This window comes from Chinchilla lanigera, unplaced genomic scaffold, assembly GCF_000276665.1.
Source record: "Chinchilla lanigera isolate Chin_1 unplaced genomic scaffold, ChiLan1.0 scaffold00059, whole genome shotgun sequence".
Classification (NCBI taxonomy): domain Eukaryota; kingdom Metazoa; phylum Chordata; class Mammalia; order Rodentia; family Chinchillidae; genus Chinchilla; species Chinchilla lanigera.
The window spans coordinates 393,388-415,792 of record NW_004955460.1 but is presented as its reverse complement, the minus strand read 5'-3'; the positions used below and the strand labels follow the sequence as shown (position 1 = coordinate 415,792).

General features: G+C 39.9%; 1 protein-coding gene across 2 annotated transcripts in view; it reads left to right on the top strand.

Moving 5' to 3' along the window:
- The window catches only part of Hecw1 (HECT, C2 and WW domain containing E3 ubiquitin protein ligase 1), a 408,102-nt gene that overhangs the window by 329,114 nt on the left and 56,583 nt on the right, over positions 1–22,405 (top strand). For both annotated transcript variants that reach the window (XM_013521104.1, XM_005397713.2), the window contains 3 exons: positions 1,494–1,628; positions 11,667–11,772; positions 12,646–12,742. In XM_013521104.1, coding sequence (XP_013376558.1) covers positions 1,494–1,628; positions 11,667–11,772; positions 12,646–12,742 — 338 coding nt within the window. The remainder of the gene's footprint in view (positions 1–1,493; positions 1,629–11,666; positions 11,773–12,645; positions 12,743–22,405) is intronic.

Sequence of the window (22,405 nt, the reverse complement as noted above, 5' to 3'; positions counted from 1 at the left end):
GCTGGTGTTAAAGGCATGTATCACCATACCTGGATTTTATTTAAATTCTTTATTTCTATTTTTTACATCATTGCCATCACTTGTTTAAAGTCCCCATAATAGTGATTTTACTAAAGTAGTTACTGCATAAAATATTTTAGATGTCATAACTGTTAACATAACAAGTTCATCAAACTACAGTTAACCAGAGCAGTTTGCTGAACATGTTTCATATAGATAGCATCACTTACTGAATCTAAATTTTTCAAAGCACATTACCTTTGAATCCAGCAGAACAGACAGCCCTATTGAACCTGTATGGGATGCTGTATTGAGGAATTTTATTGTAGACCACAAATACTAGTTCACATGCTGTTAGGAGCATTGTTATTCAGCTTTGTCCTGGCGGGGGGGACATTTTTGGTCTCCCAAAATGAAGCAACTTCCTGTATGACATTTCTTAGAGATCTTTGAAACCCTTGTTTACTATGACATCTAATACTTGAAATTATAAGCTCATCCCTCCCAAGAATAAATTTCTAAATCTGTCAGGTGACATCTAAAAATATCTAAAACAAGCATTCATTTAAGTCATTTAAAACTCATGTCTTCAATAAACATTATACTTTGTTCAAAAGAGAGTAATTGAAAGGTTGTCCTGTAGTATAAGATGTTTAAAAATAATACTTTTCTCTTGTATGAGAGGTAATTTTAAATTTAAAGAGTAGCTTTTACCATATATTGGAACGTATACAATAGCCAGACATGCCATGGGGATTTATGTATGACAGTCTTTATTGAAACATTATTTTAAAACAATAAAAAAGGTCAAACATTCAGCCATGAAGGATACTAAAAATGCTGTACATCTGTCAGACTTGATGCTATTTACTCATTAAAGAAAGCTATGCATTAGCCGTGTGCACGTACATGTGACCCCAACTATTTGGGAGGCTGAGGCAAGAAGACTGCAAGTTCAAGGTCAGCCGGGCAACTTAGTAAGACCTTGTCTCAGAATAAAAAATAGAAAGGGCTGTGTGTTTGTCTAGCATGGCGAGGCCCTAAGTTCAGGACTCTGGGTTCTATTTCAGTCCCAGGGGATCGCTGTGTTAGAATATTTAACAATTTAAGGAAATACTCAAGAAATAAAGAGTGAAAATTCTTAAAATGAAATTGTAGATTCAGACGTGGAAATGTAGAGGAGTATATCTATATGCATAGGAAAAGAAAAAACTGGAGGAGAGAATCATCAAAATATTTTGTCAGTTACCTTTACATTGCTGTGATATTTGCCGTGATTTGGGTTATCCTGTTCATTCAGCTGATGAGCAGACAGGCACATTGTGCCTGGGGGCCCATCTAGCTGGATGAGTCTGGAGTAGATTGCAGAAGGTGTGAGGGGGGTTGGGGGCGGGGAGAAAACAGCATAATGCGTGGACCCCCTCCCGTTCCCGTGTGTTATTGACCATCCCCGCACGTTCTCACAGTGTGCTTTGTTTCCGGCTTATCCACAGTCGTTTTTTGTGGACCACAACAGTCGAGCCACCACTTTCATTGACCCCCGCATCCCTCTGCAGAATGGCCGCCTTCCCAATCATCTGACCCATCGCCAGCACCTCCAGAGGCTCCGAAGTTACAGCGCCGGTGAGGTAATGCTCTCCCCACCCCACCCTCCAGCTGCACTGTGTCTGGTGTTCTGGAGGGGCAGAGCTAATAGGGGCTGGGATCTAGAGCTGCCTGCTCTATAGGAGATAAAGCCGCATGCATACTGTGCTCTAGAAGAATAAGCGACCACTGTGGGGCACCAGGGGACTCCCTCGATCTGTCTTCCAGTCACTTTCCTTCTGCTTTCCCCTTTGTCCAAATCACCATCACTAAAAATCTTTTTAGTGTGAAGAGAACTGGAAAGGCCATGATAGGAGATCCTAGCGCTAAATACTAGAGCTGCTCTTCCTGCCAGTCACATGGGAATGCCTACAAGAGTATGGCGTTTCTGTGCACTCTATGACTGCCTTAGAACTTTACATCTCCGTAAGATCCTGGAGAAGACTCCAGAAGTGTATCCATGGACTGCAAACTAGGGAAAGGAGCCAGGTCCTATGAATACTCTATGCCCACCCTTCTCCCTGATTTCACACCTTCTTTCCATGCCCTGGTTTCCTTCTGCTGAACCATGAAGAGTCACTTCGTCACCTTTCTGCATCACTCCCTATACCCCAAACCTTTCCTGGCTTTCTTTCTCAAGCCAAAGCTGACATCAGTCAATTCTATAGGATTGTCAGTCACTCCCTTCTTATGTCCTGAGTGACATTTCCCAAGAATCTCTCACAAGATGTAGGCTTGGAAAAACATTTCCTCTAAGACAGCTTGTAGTGTTGGATTACAATGAGGCAGAAAATGAAAAAAAGTGGCATAGGGAAGAAAAGAATATACAGAGAGAGGCATGCCAGGGAGACCAATTGTGGACCTCTCAGGGGAAACTGGAAAAATTATGACACACCAGACAGCCATTCCCTCCAGATAGCAAACACCAATCTCAAGAGGTTCTTGGCATACTGAAAGTAATTATTTACAACTTCTTTGAGAGTAGTTCTCTGTTCACTCTCACAGGCATAACTGTTTCTAACCAGGGGCCCTCATGACTTAATCCCAGTGTGAGAAAAGGTATTTTTCTTTCATGGGGCTATCTTAAGTAGTATTGTTTGAGAATGCTGCTAAAAGCCTGTTAAATCTTTCTTTCTGCGTGTAAGTAAAGTGTGGCTTTGACTCTGCAGAGAGGGAGTATTATACATCCCAGAACAGTACGCAGGTGTCAGGATCCTCTAGATGCAGATGATTTCCAACTAGAGAGAGCAGTGACCCAATTTTCCAGCTCAGCGTGCATATCTCTCACTTTTGTAGTACTTGAGGAAGTACAAGATACAGTATCTAAGATAATAGTGAATAGATTCAAAACTCTGCATCCACTTGAAATACGCCATCTTAATATATTTAAAAGTCCAACCTCGTTACTATGATTGAGGCAATATCAGTAATGACATAGGGTAACTACAAGTGAGAAACAAACTGAGCACAACAGATTTACTGCCAGTATAACAAAAACAGCAATCACCCAAGGGAAGATGGACCATCTAAAGACATAGATCTCTTTGAGTTACAATGGTAAAAAAGAGAAGAAGCAGGATATATCATATACAGGTACAAACTCCTTATGATGAATGTTATCATTATGTATACCTAAAATGTACCAGGAAAATTTTTTAAAAAGAAATTCACCTGAAAATATAAATATAAAAAACTACTTGAAAGAACAAGATTAAAGCCAGTGGTACCACTTGCAGTACCTGTTCCAAAGCATTTATTCAATACAATTAAACAGCCAACAACAGTTCCTCTAATATCAACATCAATAGAAAGGTGATACCAGCATCGGCCAGGAATCTGCTGGAAGACTCTAACATGTGACAGTGAAACGATGTAACGGTGTATCAGCCACCTGTCTCCTTCCTAACGCACCCACTCCAGGCTCACTCTGAATGTTAGATGTTCAAACCCCACCCATCCACCTGCTCATCCCCTCCCTCCTGGTAGCTGTAGACTAACGTGTAGAAACCCAGCAAAGCAACAGAGAGAAGTGCGGGGAGATGATGTCTGATCCAGAGGCAGCACAGCAAAGCAAACAAAGTCTCAGCCTCTAAGAAAACAAATATGCAGTTCTTCCTGCTGTGGCAGCCCACAGCTTAGGGGATGAGGAGACAGGAGGGATTCTGCTGTGAAAACAGAGGAGGGACACAGTGAGCCATGTGAACTGTGTTTGCTAACGTGGTCTTGCTTACCAAACATTGATTCAGGGCATATTTTGCTATGAGCACTGTGGAATACAAAGGACTGTTTCACAGTATTGTATTCTATTTTTAAAGCCATGCAAAAAATACAGAGTTGAGTGCCAAAAGAAATAAGAATATGACTGAGTGCCATGAGAGACATTAGGACAAGTGCCATAGAAGTTCAGATGAGGCCAAGGGTGGTAGGTACCTTCTCAAATAAGGTGTCTGATCTGGAACTTGGAGACTAGTAGCCTCTAGCCAGGTACAAAGGAGGAGAGAGGGCAACCCCACCAACAGCACAACATCTGTGAAGTTGCAGAAGTAGAACCAGGGAGAATCTATAGGAGACGGGGTCATTCATGTGACCCACTCTGGCTGTGTCTTGGTTTGGGGAAGGCTTGACACACCCCCTAGAAGAGCACACTGAATGAATTTTGAAGAAAGTAATGTCATCATCTTTCTGTAAAAACAGATGTTACAGATCGCTTCACCTGTTGTTGCTCAACAGGGCGAGACTTGACATTTAGGGTCAGGACAGTTTTCTGATATGTGAAATTGTCCCATCCCATTCCAACACCTTTGCTTCCTGTCCTGCCCGTAAAATGTTAGAAGTGACCCTACTTCACCAGTCATTGTGATGGTCAAAACAAAACAGAAAATAAAACAAAACAAAAAGTCCTATAGTAGTCAGTGTTCTTGAAAGAAACAAAACTAGTACAACAGATGGATATGTGCATAAATGGATACAGACAGACCCATGAGTGGTGAGTAATTATATTCATTAGTTCATGTGATTATGGGACTGAGAGCCCCACCTATGCTGTCAGAAAAGGGGAGGACTACGGAAGCTTGTGGAATAGCTGAGCTCAAATACAAAGGCCTGAGACCTTGATGACTACTGGTTCAAGTCCTGCAATCTGTAGGTCGGAGAACCTGGGGTTCTGCTATCCAACAGCAGGAGAAGAAGGGTGTCCCAGCTCCAGATGAGAGTGTTTGAATTTGCCCATTTCTGTCCTCCATTCTGACAACCAGTTGGAGGCCCCGTTCACACTGGGTGAGTGTGGATATTCCTAACTCACTCTGTGATTCCAATGCCAGTCTCTTCCAGAAACACCCTCACAGATACACTCAGAGTATGCTTTATCAGCTATCTGGGTATCCTTTAATGCCATCGGGTAACACCTAAAATTAGCTGTCATACCCCCAAGTATTTCCACCCCCCTGCCAGGTGATTGTACCACCTTGGTTAAGAATCATATTTTATAGTTAAGCAAATCAAAGAACTCAGGTCACTTGGGTAGTCCAGAAACAGCTCAGATTTCTTAATTTCCCCCCCCCCTGTAAATTGGTATCTTTAAAAGGAGACTCTACAGGCCAAAAAGAAGGACTGTGCAGAGGGATTTGAGGGAGAGGCCACTGCCACAGTCCAGGGCAGGCGAGAAAGTCGCTGTCCTATAAATGTTGGAGGTTGGATGTTGAATGTCTCTTAGAGATCTGGGTAGTGAAAGCTCCATCCTTAGGGTGTGCTACACAGAGGTGGTGGTCTTTAACAGTGGGTGTCTAGGGGCTGAGGGTGTGGCTTAACAGAGTGTTGCTGAGCAAGTACAAAGCCCTGGGTGGGACCCCCAGCAACCACCCAAAATGGGGTCTAGAGGGAGGCCTTTAGGTCACTAGGTCACTGAGGACATGGCCTTGCAGGGGATTATAAGGGCCCTGGCCCTCTCCTTGCTGTCTTTTGCCTCCTGGCTATGAGGTGAATGACTTCACTCCACCATGATCTCCTATCATGATATATTGCTCACCACAAGCCCCCAATGCAGCCAATCACACTTAGACTGGAACTTCCAGAACTAGGGGCCAAATTATACCTTTTCTCTCTACATCTTGATTATCTCAGTTATTTTGTTATGGTAACAAAAAGCTGACTACCACAAGGCCCCAAGGCAAAGAGACAGAAAACAAAGATTCATAGGCATACTGCAAAGAGTAACTGGAGCTTCAGACAGCAGATGCGAGTCTCAGTGCCAGCTCTTCCTAGAGGAGCTGAGCGCCTTCACATATCTCTTTCCTTTTGGGAACCTCAGTTTTCTCAGTTTCCTCCTTCTCTCATGGAGGATCACCAAAAGTCAGTCCCAGCTCTGTGATTCTGTGTCTGTGAGGCCTGATTCCTAGTTCTCCAGCCATGTTGCTAAGAATCAGAGTCCTGACACCAACACAGGTAAGACAAGCAGGAAAGCCAATAGGGGAAGCTGGCAGGTCTGTCCTCAGAGAAGTGGATAGCAGGTATGACAACAGCAAGATATCTGGTTACCAAGGACAGTTAAGCAGACAGAAATAAGAGACTTGAGAACATCAGTTGTTTCCATAGTCCATGGTTTTTTTATACCAAGCACCTACCAGGGTCCCCAGTGTCTGGGCTACAGACCAGTACAGGTCCATGACCTGATGGTCATGGGACTGCAGGGCAGGTGGTGAGAGTTGGGAGAAAGCAAACCTTTGTCTGCTTTTCCAGCCACTCCCCACTGCTTGCAGCTCCACGGAGCTCCTCCTGGCCTCCTGTTGGATCAGCAGGGTATGGAAGTCTCAAAGGAGCAGGAACCCTGCAGTGAACTGCCCATAGGAGAGATATATAGGTAGTGGGCTCCTGTGAATCATCCTGAAACCGTCACCACCACCCAGATCCGTGCAAAACCTGACCTCCACAAAACTAGTCCCTGGTGCCAGAAAAGGTTGGGCACTGCTGTCGTATGCCACAGGCAATGGAGAATTCACTATACGTGTTTCTTGGACTGTAACCTTAGTTGTCAGTACTCTGACATGACATACGTATTTGTGACATACATCAGCCATTCTTGGAAGTGTGGCTTAGCAGCTAGTATTTTAAAACTGTTTTACTTCAGAATGTAATCAAAATCAGTTTCAATGTTAAGGATCCGAATTTTTACCTAAATGATAAAAATTTTAACCTAGATCCTAAAAGTTACTGATGGAAACACTGCTAACCATTTTTTAGACTATTCTCCTTTTCTCCCAGAAATTTTGCAAGCAGATTCATGAATACAGTTATCAGGAATACAGGATTTATGAATAAAAAGGTTATTGACACTTTCACTTGCATTTGAGCACAGTCACACTTTATCTGCAATATATTTAAGAATCAACAAAGCAGGCTTTATCTCTGCTCATAATGTGCAAATGGAATTCAAAGGGGATATAGGGTTGTAACCCTCAGACACATTTCCCTGTCAGTAAGGAAATCACTGGAGGTCAATAACTGTGTTATGTTTTCACTGCCATTAACAGTATCAATTAATAGTTATAAGAAAAATATCAGAACGCATCATCTTTGTCACCTTATCTTCTTCAGGTTAGGAAAATCACTAGTCATAGAAAATTTTTGGAGACAGACACAAAACAGCTTAACAGTGACTGTTCCGGAGAACTCGCAAGGGGATGGCAGGAAGAGAAACTTCAGACTTTAAAGTAGAAGTCACGGCCATGACCGAGAACAGTGAGCTGCCTTTGCAGCAAGGTCATTTTATTGGCTCTGTAGACACGGAGGAGTTTTCACCCAGAAAGCTCACTTTTGGGGAAAAAGTAATTTCTACATTCTTCTTACAGTAGATAAATGTCTTCTGAATTCTATATGACCTACACTTCATGATATGTTTTGTGGGAAGTTTGTAAAATTCAGACACCTTTGAAAATTAATTATAAACAATATGTGACGAGGGTAGAAAACACAGACAGAAGAGAAAGAACTTAAGAGGTAGGCATGACCTCCATCTGGGGTCACTCCTCAGCGCATTTAGAACTGAGAGACTGGATCCTGGAGTCTGTGGTTCTGCTTTAACATTACAATGCTTTGGAGGCAATTTCCAGGCCTCAGATATCTTGGGTAGTATTTCATCATATGGACCTATCATCACTTAATTCAAGGATTCCTACGTACATTGCATTTCTTGCCCACGTTTCACTGCTCCATGAAGCAAGTATGTCCAAAATCCAGTATATCCAACAATCCATATCTAGATCTGCTTTGTTTCCATAAGATAATTCTAAAGATTTTGTGGTTTTGGTTTCGTTTGACAATGCTAGGGAAGAAACTAGCCCTGAGCTATGTCCTCTGACCTGTTTATTCATTCACTCATTCATTTATTCACTCATTCATTCAATAATTTATCCATTTATTTAATTTCTTTAGAGACAGGGTCTTGTTAAGTTGCTAAGTTGCCCAAAGTGGGCTCAAACTTGGCATCCTCCTGTCTCAGCTTCCCAGAGTGCTGGGTCTACTGGCAAGAACCACCATCTCCAGCTGAAAACTTCATTAATGGTCCATTTTTAAAGCACAAGAGGGGCTAGGGATTTAGCTCAGTGGCACAACGCCTGCCTGGCAAGAGTGAGGTAATGAGTTCAATTCCCAGTACCAGAAAAACAAACAAACAAACAAAAAAAAAGCACAAGAAGTATCTAAAGATTATGTAAATTCATCAACTGAGCCTTTCCTCTGATTCTGTTCCTTCAGTCTTCAGAAAGAGGATTAACTGATCATTAGCCAAATGCTAAGTCCTGCGTTTTCAATCACAGCCTTTTAAAAGCATACCAGTGTATATGCCTACATTGCAGCACTGAAGAGAAGCTTGTATACCACTCACTGGAAACTATTTTCTGAGGGAATCAACTTTGTTTTGTCTGGAGACCTAAACTTTTGAAGTTTTCACATTTACAATTATGATGAAAGCAATCAACATATAAAAATTAAAAAACAATCCTAAAAGTAGCCTTAACTTACCCAGTCATACAATAATCATAGCATGTCTAGGGAAAGGTAGGCCACTGGGGAACATTCTGTCTCTGTCTCTCTCTCTGTTTTTGTCTCTCTGTCTCTATCTCTCTGTCTCTCTGTCTCTGTCTCTGTCTCTGTCTCTCTCTGTTTCTCTCTCTCTCTCTCTCTCTCTCTCTCTCACACACACACACACACACACACACACCCTGAGAAACTCAGACCAAAAGGCCCAAACACCAGGAAATTTGAATCACACACTGTTGGTGTTAAAAGAAAAACCCAGGTTTCTAGTCACCTGCAGTAGTTGAAAAAGCAATGCTGGCGTTATGTTTGGGAGGAAACCCAAATCAGTTCCTTGGGATGGATTGTTTAAACTGTAGCAGGGTTAGAGGGCTCTAGTGCATTCTAAATTCTAGCTCATTTTTAGAATCCCCAGAATTTCCCAAAGGTTTCACTGAAACTGACTTCCTGTCTGTGGATTCCTGGGCCCCTAATTGCAAAAGGCTCTTTCTGTCTCACGGTGCTGGGCTCTGGGCTCTGGGTTATCCAAGACCAGCCCTTGGCAGATGTTTCTGTGGCTCAGGAAACTGCAAGCCTATCTGTCCCGCGTGTTGTTTCCTCCAGCTCCCTCAGAGTTGATCTGAAGCAGATCTGTCAATCTGTTTCTGGGATTGCTGGACTTGATCTGGATTCTGAATTTCCCTCCAGCTTAGCTTTACAACGAGCAGGTGATCTCGGAAGTAGTTGATATTTTGCCCTAAGCTTATGAACAACACAGGAAAGTCTTTGAGAACTGGTATGAAAAGAGAGCGCTTCCTGTTTCAAAACCCTATTCATTTTGGGGTGACCCACTACACTTTCACTTGAGGTGAGACAGCAGGGGTCGCTTGAGTTCAGTGCACCAAGCCTCCTCAACTCAGATTCCAGGTTATCCACTTTTCCCATTTCTCGCTATAATTGATCATTTAAATGATGTTCCACTGAGTGGTCTTTGAGAATTCTGTCCTTTCATCATCAGACATATCGTCAAGCACACATTAAAGTGGACCTTACAGTTCCCTTTCAGGAAAAGAGCCATATTGTTTTAGTCCCAGAGAAATTTTACACATTAATTAATTTATGGAGGAAAAAGGGAAGTGTGAGGACTCCATACTGTATAGTTCAATGATCAGTAAACCTCTTTCACCTCTTTGCACTGTAACCCTCTAACGGAGACTGGGAAGTGCTGCTGCAGAAATAGCAGCTTACAAACGAGGCATAGTGGCACATATCTGTAATCCCAACATTCCAGAGGCTAAGGCAGGAAAATCACCTCAAGTTTGAGACCAGCCTGGGCTACATAGGGAGTTCAAGGGAAGCCTGAACTACACAGTGAGACCCTGTCTCAAAAAATAAAATAACAAAAACATTTTGGTGTCTGACTGGGCAGAGCTGAATGCTATCGACAGCAAAGTGAAAAATTTCCCAAATTGGTACATGGGCCGGATATATAGCTTAGTGGCACAGCACCTACCTGGCAAGCACAAGATTCTGAGTTCAATTCCCAGTACCAAATTGGCACATGGGCTATTTCTGTGTCCATCAAGTGAACCGTGGCCAGATTGAAGAGAAAAAAGAAGGAGGTGCATCCCTCAAACGTCCAGAAGAGCAGCAGAGGCTGCCATCTATAGATACTGAAATGGTAGCACATCTGTGTTTGTAAGGATGCTACTCTTGGTGTGAAGCATAAAAACAAGACCTGAAGGTATACCACCAGTTACCATATTTTTAATTAGAAATGGCTAAGTTCCTTCCGTCCCTCTCTCAGACAGTTTTCTTTTCCTCAGTAAATTTATTATGCTCTTTTTAAAAAAAAGGAATCACTTGCATGATCATAGATGGTCCAGTCTTAACTGACCATTCTGAAGATGACTTGCCCTTTCTAGATTTTGTGGCGCAAGTTCTCATCAGCTGTCCTGAATTCTATGAGTGAATTTTATACTGGTCTCAGAGAATTTTCTTTACTGTTTTATCTGTATATTTGAATTTTTTATAAATGTCTTACAATGTTACCTTCAAAATTGTTAAATATTCTAATGCCTATTTTTCTGTACTTTGTCCAACACCACATAGACTGAATCATAATGTACACTAAATCCTATTGATCTGGTAAATGTAATCCAATGTGGAAAATCTGTAGTGCCCCAGTTTTAATGTCTTATTCTGTAAGAGCTTTACAGAACAAAATATATATGAAATTGTGGTAGAAAGTTTGTTATCATGTTGTAGAATTTAGAGGATTTATTAAATTTTAACATTGAGCCAATTTAGCTTTCTCATCACAAATACCAATTTTAGACTAAGCAAGTTATTTATCCCATGACATTTTGTCACAAATGAGCAACCAAAACCAAAATACTGAATGAAGGCTGGTAGCACCATTGGTATAAAGAAATGCTTTACAGCTGTAGATTAATTAGAATCCTGGTTCTCGCTCTTAGGGTTTTAAATTTGGGAAAACTTTCTTTTCTTGGAACCTCAGATTCTCTATCTGTAAATTCAGTTTCATCATGCTTCTCTTGCAAAATTTGTGAGGATATGAGATACTCAGTATGTCAATTTTAAAATTTAATATATCCACCAAGTTCTAAATCAGGAGAGCAAGTTTTCTATCGTGATACCATAGGCACTCAACAGAGAATTCCCTTTGAGAGTTACCAGCACTTTTCATAAGAGCAAATCTATACCATGTTCAGTGTTGAAGTTCAGTGCTACCTCTTGGAAAGGATACTATTTATATGGAACTTACTGCTCTCATAGTTCTGATGAGAGCTGTTTCTTAGTCTAGTCAGTGCATTAACTTAATGACATGTGGCACAATCACTTGCTTAATCATAATATAACACATCAACCAGTCATTTTTTTAAGAAACTTGTCTATTTTTTCATTACTTGGATGACTGTAATTTTTATTACTTTTTAAAAAAAAACTTAGATGATGTCAGCAGTTTACCACTCACCTTGAAAAATTATTACAAAAAGATCAGCTGAAATTGATGACAGATTTTCAATCTTACACTTTTATTTTGAAATCAGGCCTCAGAAGTTTCTAGAAACAGAGGAGCCTCTTTACTGGCCAGGCCAGGACACAGCCTGGTAGCTGCAATTCGAAGCCAGCATCAGCATGAGTCATTGCCTCTGGGTATGTATTCGTATCTGTTTGAACCTCAGGCCATGCAATATTTCACCTTGTTTTCTTATCATGAATTGCTTAATATTCAACAGTCTGTGTTTTCTCTCTCCTCTGTTCTGACACTTCCTCCCGAACCTTTCACTCCCATTCCCTTATGTCCTTTTCCTCTTCCCTTCCCCTCCCGTTTCTCTACTCTTCCCAGACCTTCCCAGGTCTTCTTCTTTATCCCATTCTATGGTTTGCCAGCTCCATCCAGAAGAGCACAGCTTAAGTGAGGCAGTGGACTTCACTGTTGCTAGATGCAATTTGTAGTTCACACCTCTCTTTCCATGTATGCACGGGGAGAGCTTGCACAGTGTTTATTCCTAATCTCAGCTATCTGTTTCCAGAACACAGGCCACTGTCTCAAGGGAAATGAGGCAAAAGAGTGAGTCATGGGTATTCCCATCATCACAACAGGGAAACCGACACTCAGACACGGGTTGTGTCAAGTGCTCAGGAAAGATTTCTTCAAGCTCCTGAAGAATTTTCTGCCAAAAAAACTGTGACAAGAGAACCACGAGAAATTAGAAGTGAGGAGAACCCCTCTCGTGGAAGAGCCATTTCATTCTCCTTTACCTATTTATGCAGAGATTAGATAACACCTAGCAAAGTACTGGACATATTGTGGATGATTACTTAGAACTCACTCGCCTTTAGTTTGATCTTTCTGAAATGATAATGCTATTATGTCACATTTGAAAAATGCAGGAGGTTACATTCTTTATGAGACCTTCAGAATCCTACATTAATTCTGGTGTCAAGCAGGCAGTTTCCAGACATCAGAGAAATTATCTCTGGGCTACAGATTGAACCACAACTCTGCGCTTTTGTCTATTTCAGCATATAATGACAAGATTGTGGCATTTCTTCGCCAGCCAAACATTTTTGAAATGTTGCAAGAGCGTCAGCCAAGCTTGGCGAGAAACCACGCACTCAGGTAGGGCTCATCTCTCACCCCTGGGACTCCATCACGGCAGGTGGTAAAATACCTCTGTGGAGAGAGAACGGAGGTTTAGGAGGCAATTTATTAGTGCATTTAAATCTAACTTAAATCTTCAAAATGAAAAGTCCAGGGAAATGGCACAGATATAGTTATATTGTTGAGTTATATATTACTTTTGTGATATTAATCCATTGATTTTGAGGAGAGGGAACAACATAGTTTAAATTTTAAAAATTACTTATGGTGGCAGTGTCCTATAATCCCAGCACTCAGAGAAGCTGAGGCAGGAGGATCACATGTTTTGAGCCCAGGCTGGGCAACTTTGGAACCTAGTAAGATTCTGTCTCACAGTGAAAAATTTTTAAAAGGAACTGAGAATGTACATCAGTGCAAAGCCCTGTGTTTCATCTCTAGTACCACAATAAATAAATAAAAATTATGTAAAGCACTATAGAATTGTTTTAATTTTGAAATACAATTGTTGAATGGTAAGCCAAAGACATAGGTACCACACTCAAACTAAAAACCAAATACAAAGTGCAGTGGTACCTCAGTTCACAAGCTTGATTCTTTCCACAATTCCGGTGGCAAACTAAGTTGGATGAGAACTGAGTCAAATTCAGTGGTTACGTTAGATGTTGACTTCATGGGGAAATTTGATTCGGTTCTCATCCAGTTCAGTTTGTGACTAGAATCACGCCAAGAACTGAGTTTGTGAACCGAGGTACTGCTGTATCATGTGTGTTCTAGCTACTTAACTCCTAGTGTCCACTAGAGTAATTCTTGAAACTCGCATTTACATAATTTGCAACCTAAAATGATAAAAAGAGGAGTATCCCCAAACTTCCATCTTGCATTTTGACAAAGAAGTTCGAACACCTCTGTCCTTTACTGTACACCCTGTGGATGCTTGGGGGTTAAGGGTATCCCTCGTGGAGCTGGAGCTTTACTCCAAGCCCAGGGTCACTGATGCAATCGTGTTATTCATCTCTGCCTTCGTCTCCTCACTACTGATATGGATCCCAGTGTGGGCTTTTTTGAGATGCTTAAATGAGGATGTGTAGAAAGCAGTAGGCAGGCAAGTGAGAAGCCTGTCTGTGATGGCCTCGGCCTCTTCCTTTCCCATCTGACGGACTTGCAGATTGGGCGGGTCCCTGTAACACCTACTTCCCTTTCAACCGTCAGGTCCTTGCCAACCCCTCCAGCTTGCTCTTTCACTGTTCTTTCTCCTGCACACCCCATCATTAACACTGATTTTCCCTGCCGTTTTACTCTGTTTGAATCAGACCCAGCAGCCTCTCCCCCTGCTGTCCCTCTCCTCTGCTCCTCCTTCCCAGGGAAGCGTTCACCTTGGCACATTCTCTTCTCTGCCTCTTCTCCCTGCCATGACCCAAGTTTGGATCCTGATCGTTTCTCCTCTACACTTTACAGGGGTCTCTCATAAGATATCCATTATCACCCCCACGATGGCCAGTCACCTTCTGATCAAATCATGTCCATACTGCTCTTCAAAACGACTCCAGAGACCCCATGATATAGGAAATCAATAAGCACAGCATCCATTCGGGGCCTGCAAAGTCTGGCCCTCACCTAATTCTCTATCCTGAGCTCAGTTTGACCCCCCCAGTGTCTTCCACCTGCATCAGACAAGTCTGTCTGTGTTCTCTGCATCCTTTGTCCTTCAGATCAAATGTAGAAACTCAGTGATCCAGGCAGAATTCTTATTTCTTTTATCTTGCTTTAATAGCATTCACTTCATACCTCTAAGATATATTTAGATCTCATGTATTCTGTTCTTTACTGTATCTCCATATACACTGTCAGCTCTTTGGAGAAGGACCTCTGTCTTCTTCGCCTTTGTATCTGCTCTGCCCCTCAGAACCTGATTCTCTACTGTTAGATGAAAATAGGAAATGCTAATTACTTTTCAAGTAAATAAAAGGTCTTTAGCATGAACACATCAACTTTAGTGTGAGAAATTATCACTTTTACTGACACATCTTACACAAGAACTTTAGCATAAGACATTATCATTCTCACTTATATTGAAGGGGGTTTTGGGTTATTTTTGATGTGGAGGGAATTGAGCCCAAGGTTTCATGTACTATATCACTGAAGTATACTCCCAGCCCCTGATCAACTCTTAAGAATTGCCTACTTGAGTTTTATTATGGTAGTGAAATGTTTTAGCCCTGCCGTGTGATAACACATCGTAACAAACGCCAAGAATCTTTAGAGATTTTTGTCAAAGTACATAATTATACAGTTATGGGGGTACTTGAAATCAGAGTGTATTGGGAGTTATCTAGGGTGGAAATAACCTTTTTAAGGTTATGGATGCCTTTGAAAATCCAATGAAGGCTATTATAGATTCTCCCCCGTGTGTAAACATAAATCTGTGCATATGATTTCAAGCAGTTCATGGACCGTAATGTGACCGTGGCCCCAGGTTGAAAGCCCAAATATCTCATCAGAAACAAAGGACCCACTGTGAGTGTCAGAAATGGTTGTGAAAACAGAATTCAAAGGCTGAAAGACAGGAACAAGAACTTGCTATTTAGGTCAAGGCCAAGGCAACCAAGAAGCTGGTGCCACTCCCTAGGACTAAATTTCTCCTTGCCCCACCCCAGTGCAATATAAGGGGAATCAGATCCATTTAATAATCCAAAAATTGAAAAAAAACTTCCTCTCCCCAGGACCCTGCCCAGAACAATTTACTACTTTCTGGTCTTTTGGTGGGGTCCTGATAATGTATCAAGTGTTGGGACTTGGGCTTTAGCTCAGCGGCACAGCACTTGCCTGGCAAGTGCAAGGTTGTGAGTTTGATTCCCGGTACCAGGAAAAAAAAATGTATCCAGTGTCATAAAGACCATGATCAGAAATCAGTGATAGTAGATAATTTCTTGGTGCAGAGGGCAAGGACTTACATCCTACACAGAACACAGGCAAGTCTTCTCCAAGAAGGCAGTGCTTAAGCTGAAACATGAAAGATTAGAGGGAATTGTTCTCAGATCCAAGGTGGTGGTCAGAGAGCATGTGCAAAGAGCCCGAGGTAGGAGAAGTTTGATGTCCATGAAGGACTAGGGAAAGACACTGTGGCTCAGAGATAGGCTGGGAGAGAGGGAAAGACCATGGTGATGGTGGAGAGGGAGGACTGTTGACAATGGGAATTCTGGAATTCTCCTTTGAATGCATTTTTATCAAGAAACAATTGAAGAGTTTTCAGTAGGGGAGAAATATTATTGCATTTGTGCTTTTACTGATCTCATGGGCTGCTCTGTGGAGAGCAGCGAGGCCAGATGTGGGGCATAAAATGGAGCAGGGACCTGTGCACTAGATGATTAGATTATCCACGTGAGTGGCCATGGACACTGGTGAGCCATGACTGGAGAGGAGGAGCAACTTTGTGGTGTGGACAAAGACAACAGGGGCTGATGACCAAGTGAGTGTGCTGGGCCCCCAGCACTGAAAACATGAAAAAAGAATTACAGAAGCCAAATGTAGGCATATTCCTGTATTCCCAGCACTCAGGAGCCTGAGGCAGGAGGAATGCTGTGAGTTCAAGACCAGCCTGGGCTACAACATGAGCTCAAGGCCAGCCTGAACTGCATATTGAGACCCTGTCTCAAAAAGACAAAAAGAAAAGAAAAGAAAAGAAGAAAAGAAAAGAAAAGAAAGAAAAGAAAAGAAAAGAAAAGAAAAGAAAAGAAAAGAAAAGAAAAGAAAAGAAAAGAAAAGAAAAGAAAATGAATGGCAGCCAGAACCCACACAACAGCCAAGATATAAAATCAGCCTAGGTCCCTATCAAAGACCAAGTTTCCCTTTCCTTTAAGAAAAAAATCCCCACATCAAAAGGTCAAGTTGAATATACTTTTTTCTGAAAATATGAAGTTACTATGAAGATTTTAGATTGCAATAGTACAATCAGACAGAAAAAAAGCTGTATCTGCCTTATAAATGGACTTAAAACCACCATTCCTACATTACCATTAAAGGAAACTGAATGAAAGGGATATAACATCTCTATTATTTCTTACAATTCCAATATCAACATCAAAGTATCACAAAAAGAAAGAGTTAACATCTTTCTTAAAACCAACCCTTAATTTTTCCCAGATTTCTACAATGTCTCTTATGGTTGAGTAGTACTCCACTGTATAAAAAAAACACATCGTCTTTATCCATTCATGGGTTAATGGGCATTTGGGCTGTTCCCAAGACTTACCTATTACATAAACATGGATGTGCATATATCACTGTGGTGTGATGCTTTTAATAGAAAAGAAGTACATAAGTACAAGGAAACTTCTATATTTTAGTTTTTTGATGAATCTCCACACTGATTTCCACAATGGTTGCACAGCTCTACACTCCCAATAACAATGAAGAAGGGTTCTTTGTCCACACAGCCCCACCAGCATTTGTTATTGGTTGATTTCTTGATAATAATAATTCTTTCTTGAGTGAGATACACTGTCAGCATTGTTTTTGTTTTTGTTTTTTGGTTTTTTTTGTTTTTTGTTTTTTGTTTTTGGTTTTTCTCCGGTACCGGAAACCGAACTCACGACCTTGCACTTGCCAGGCAGGCGCTTTTGCCGCTGAGCTAAATCCCCAGCCCCCGAGTCAGCATTGTTTTAATTTGCATCTCTTGAATGACCAGTGATGTTGAACAATTTTTCATATATTTATTTGCATTTCTACTTCTTTATTTGGGAAATGTGTACTCATTTCAGATGGCCATTTTTGGATTGAGTCTTTACATTTTGGAGTATGTTTTTTTTTTTTTTTTAGTTCTTTATACGTGCCCATGTTAGCACTTTGTCTGAGGAGCAGGTGACAATAATTTTTTCCCATCTATGAATTATCTCTTCACCCTCTTGATGACTTATTTTGCTATGCAAAAGCTTTTTTTAAAAATGAGATCCTAGTTGATTATGTGGTATTCCCTGTGAGATTGGGGTTTTGTTCCTACAGTCTATGCCTGCACCTATGTCTTCAAGAGTTCTGCTTATTCTATCTTCCAGCAGATTTAGTGTTTCTGTTTTTATATTTACATATTTGATCCATTTTTATTTTATTTTAGTGCCTGGTGAAAAATATATGTCTAGTTTTAATCTCTGGTGTATGGAAAGCCAATTTTTCCATCACCACTTACCAAAGAGGCTATCTTTCTTCCCGTGAAGGTGTTTGACCCCTTTGTCGAACATAAGACAGCTGAGTGTATTTGGAGTTGTTACTCCATCTTCACATCTGTTCCATTGATTTTTAGTTCTGGCTTGGTTTGGTCTGGTCTGGTCTGCTCTGGTCTGGTCTGGTCTAGTTTTGTTTTATTTTGCCAGTACTGTGCTGTTTTTTTCACAGTACCTTTGTAGTATAATGTCAAGTCAAGAATTGAGATGCCTATTGTCTTGCTTTTGTTGCCCAAAATTGTTTTTGATATTTTAGGTCTATTCTGGTTCCAAACGAATTTTAGAATTGTGTTTTCTAATGCTGTAAGATATGCTATTGGTATTTTGATTGGAATTATATTAAATCTCCATCACAATTTTGGAAATATGGCTGTTTTCACTATATTGGTTCTTTCTAACAAGTGATATACTTCTATTTTTAATATCCGATTTGACCCCCTTTTTTTCTGAGTAATGTAGTTTTCAGTGTAAAGATCTTTTACTTCCTTCACTAGATTGATTACTATGTATTTCTTTTTTTATGCTATTGTGAAAGGTATTATTTCCCTCATTACTCTCTCAGTGAGTTTGTTGTTTGTGTACAGGAAACCTATTGGTTTTTTTAGTGTTGTCTTTGTATCCAGCTATGCTACTGAATTTGGTTACTAAATCTAGAAGTCTTTTGGTGGAGTTCTTGGGGTCTTCTATGTGAGTACCATGTCATCTGTGAATAATGATAATTTAACTTCTTCCTTTCCTATTCTTGTTCCCTTTATTTCTTTCTCATGTCTAATTGCTAATGTTTCCACAACTATATTGAACAGGAGTGGTGACAGTGGGCATCTTTGTCTTGTTCCTGATTTTAGAGTGAAAGCTTTCAGTTTTGGATCATTTAGTATGATGATTGTTGGTTTGTCACAGATGGCTTCTATCAGACTGAAATAAAGGCAATCTATTCCAGTTTTCTATAGGGTTTTTATGATAAATGGGTGTTGGATTTTATTAAATATTCTTCTGGGTCTATTGAGATGATATTGTGACTTTTATCTTTGGCTCTGTGTATTACATTTATTGATTTGCTTATGTTGAACCATCCTGGATCATTGGGATGAACCCTACTTCATCATGTTGTGTAATATTCTTGATGATTTGTTGTTGCATTCTCTTTGCCAATATCTTATTGAGGATTTTTGCATCTATGTGCATTAGATTAGCCTGCACTTCTCTTTTTTTGGTTGTCTCTTTCTCTTGTTTTGGTAATGCTTGTTTCCAGGGATGAATTTGGGAGTACTGCTTACCTTTCAACTTCATTAAAGAGTTTCAGATTAGAAGCGTTAGGTCCTCTCTAAATTTCTTGTGGAATTAAGCAGTGAATCTGTCAGGGCCTGGGCTTTTCTTTGTTGATAGATGTTTAATTACATCTTCAATTTCATTGACTGGTATTGGATATTTAGAAATTTTATATCATCTTGATTCAGCTTTGATAATTCATATGTATCTAGAAACCTGTCCATTTCTTCTGTGTTTTCTATCTTATTAGAATAAAAGTTCTCAAAATAGGCATTGATGATCTTCTGGATTTCTGAAAGATCTGTTGTGATTTTACCTGTTTCATTTCTAATTGCCTGAATTTGTAGACTTTCCTTTTTGATAAGGTTGGCCAAGAGTTTAATCAATTTTATTTAATTTTTCAAGGAACCAACCTTATTCATTAATTTTTATATTGTTTTTGTAGTCTTCATTGCATTAATTTCTGCTCTGATCTTTACAGTTTCCTCCCTTGTACAAGCTTTAGACTTGACTTGCCCTTCTTTTTCTATAAGTCTGAAGTTCAAAATTAGTTTGTTTATATGAGCTTTCTATGCTTTCTTGATGTGAGAGTGCACTGCTATAAATTTCCCTAGTAAGATTGCTTTCCTTGTATCTTATGGGTTCTAGTATGTTGTATTGGAATTTTTGTTTAATTATAAAAAATGTCTAATTTCCACTTTAATTTCATCTGTGACCCATTGGTTGTTCAGAAGGGTGTTGTTTAATTTCCAAGTTTATGAAATTTTTGTGGTTTCTTCTGCCATTGATTTCCAATTTCAATGCACTATGGTCTGATGATATACATGGGGTAGTTTCAATTCATTTGCATTTACTTAAGCATGTTCTGTGAACCAGTATATTGTCTATTTTGGAGACTGTCCCATGTGCAGCTGAAAAAAAGGTGTATTCTGATGCTGTGGGGTGAAACAGTGTATAGATATCTACTAAATCTATTTCTTCAAAAGTTTGTTTCACTTATGATATTTCTTTGTTGATTTTTTGTCTAGTTGATCTGTCTATTTTTGAAAGTGAGATATTAAGATCCTCCATTATAATTGTATTAGTGCTTATTTGACTTTTTATGTCTGTTAATATTTGTTTTATCTATTTTGTTGTACTTGTGTTTGGTGTATATATATTTAAGATTGTTATCACTTCCTCTTGAGTTGTTCCATATACAAGGATGTAGTGACCTCCTTTGTCTCTTTTGATCAGTCTTGGCTTGAAGTTCACTTTGTTTGCAAATAAAGTAGCTGCCTCTGCTTTTTCTCCAGGTTCTTGTCACATGGAGTATTGTTTTCCATCTTCTGACTTTCAGTCTCTGAATTTCTTTTTTAATTAAGGATGTTTCTTGTATGCAACACATTGTTAGATCTTGCTTCTTGATCCATTCTTCCAGTCTGTTTTCTTTACTGGTGAATTGAGACCTTATACATTGATGGTTATAACTGATGTATGGACTTATCCTTGTCATATTATTTTCCTGTTGTTGGTTCCCTGTCTCTCTCCGTTTGACTGCTTTCCTGGCATGGTGTCTTCTTTCTATTGGTGTTCTTGGAATTGTGGTCTTTATTATCTCTTTCTAAAATATCCTTTAGAACATTTTGTAGAGCTAGTTTGGTGGTCATGAATTTCCTCAGTTGTCCTTGTCATGAAAGTATCTTATTTCTCCATCAATTTTGAAAGATAGTTTTACAGAATATTTCGATCGGGGTTGGAGCTTGTTTTCCTTCAAAACTTTAAATATTTCACTCCATGCTGTCTTGGACTTGTGGGTTTGTGTTTTTAGAAGTCTGCTGTGATTCTGATGGGCTTTCCTTTATAGGTGATTTGTTTCTTTCCTCTAACAGCTTTTAATATTCTGTTCTTTCATTGGACTTGTGGGATCTTAATTATTATATGCCTTGCTGTAGATTTATTTTGGCCATGGATGATTGGAGTTCTATATGCCTCACTTACTGATGTTAAATTATTTTTTCCCAGCTTGGGAAGTTTTCTCCCTTTACTTCCATGAACAGTTTTTTTTTTTTTTTATGTCATTTGGGCTGTCTCTTGCTTTTTAATTGATTACAATAAAACTCATGTTGTTGTTCTTTGCATCGTCTTGCAGCTGTTGGATTGATTTTTCATGGTCCCTTGCTATTTTTAAGAAATCTTTCTTTGTGTGATCATTAGCTGAAATCCTGTCTTCTAGATCTGATATTCTGTCATCACCTTGTTTCCATCAGCTGCATATACTTTCAATGGAATTTTTAATCTCCTGGATATCTGTTTTATTTTTTGTTTTGTTTTGTTTTGTTTTTCCAGTATCAGGAATCAAACTCATGACCTTGTGCTTGCCAGGCAGGCACTGTGCCAAAGAGCTAAATCCCCAGCCCCTGGATATCTGTTTTAATCTGTTTTATGGATTCCGTTTCTTTCCTATATTGGGCATTCATATTTTCCTTCATTTTCTTAAGCACTTCTATTTTTTTATCTGTGTCTACTCTAGAGTCACTGAGCCACTTCTTCATTTTGATCATCATCTCTTTTTTTACCTGAGAGATTATTTCTGATCTGATTTTCTCTATAGCCTCGTTCATCTGGATTTTTTACTTCTGCTATTACAATATCAGAAAATTCAGGTGAGTGGCTTTTGATTTTCTCTATCTTATCCCCTGGACTTGTCCTGGATGAGCTGGAGGTCTGGGGTTGCCTTTTACATTTGCGCCTTGTCATTTTCTATTTTTTTATTCTAATTTGTTTTCTGTGTTGATGCTTGTATTTGTTATGGTAGATAGCTTTATCACTAATCTTGAGGCTTCTTTAGGCAATGTCTATTCCTCAGAGATATCTTCTTGGTATAGCTGGCTCTTTGTCTTTGTGTCTGTCCCAAGATCTTACCTTTCCAGTTTATTAGGGACAAGACATTGCTACTTAGCTCAGCAACTCATCCTTTTGTACTGCACTATGGTCTTGCTTATGACCCCAGACAATCACAGTGTTTTCATACACTGTGAGAGAACAGCTAATTACAACAAGCATGACATCCTGGCTAAAGTAATACAGTTAGCAATAACAATATCATCAAGCACAGCCTAGAAACTGACAAACTGTGGTAACTGTTAATTTGGTACCTTTAATCATAGGAGCAAGATCTACAGTTATATAACAAAATCCAACGTAAACCAGGAACTTA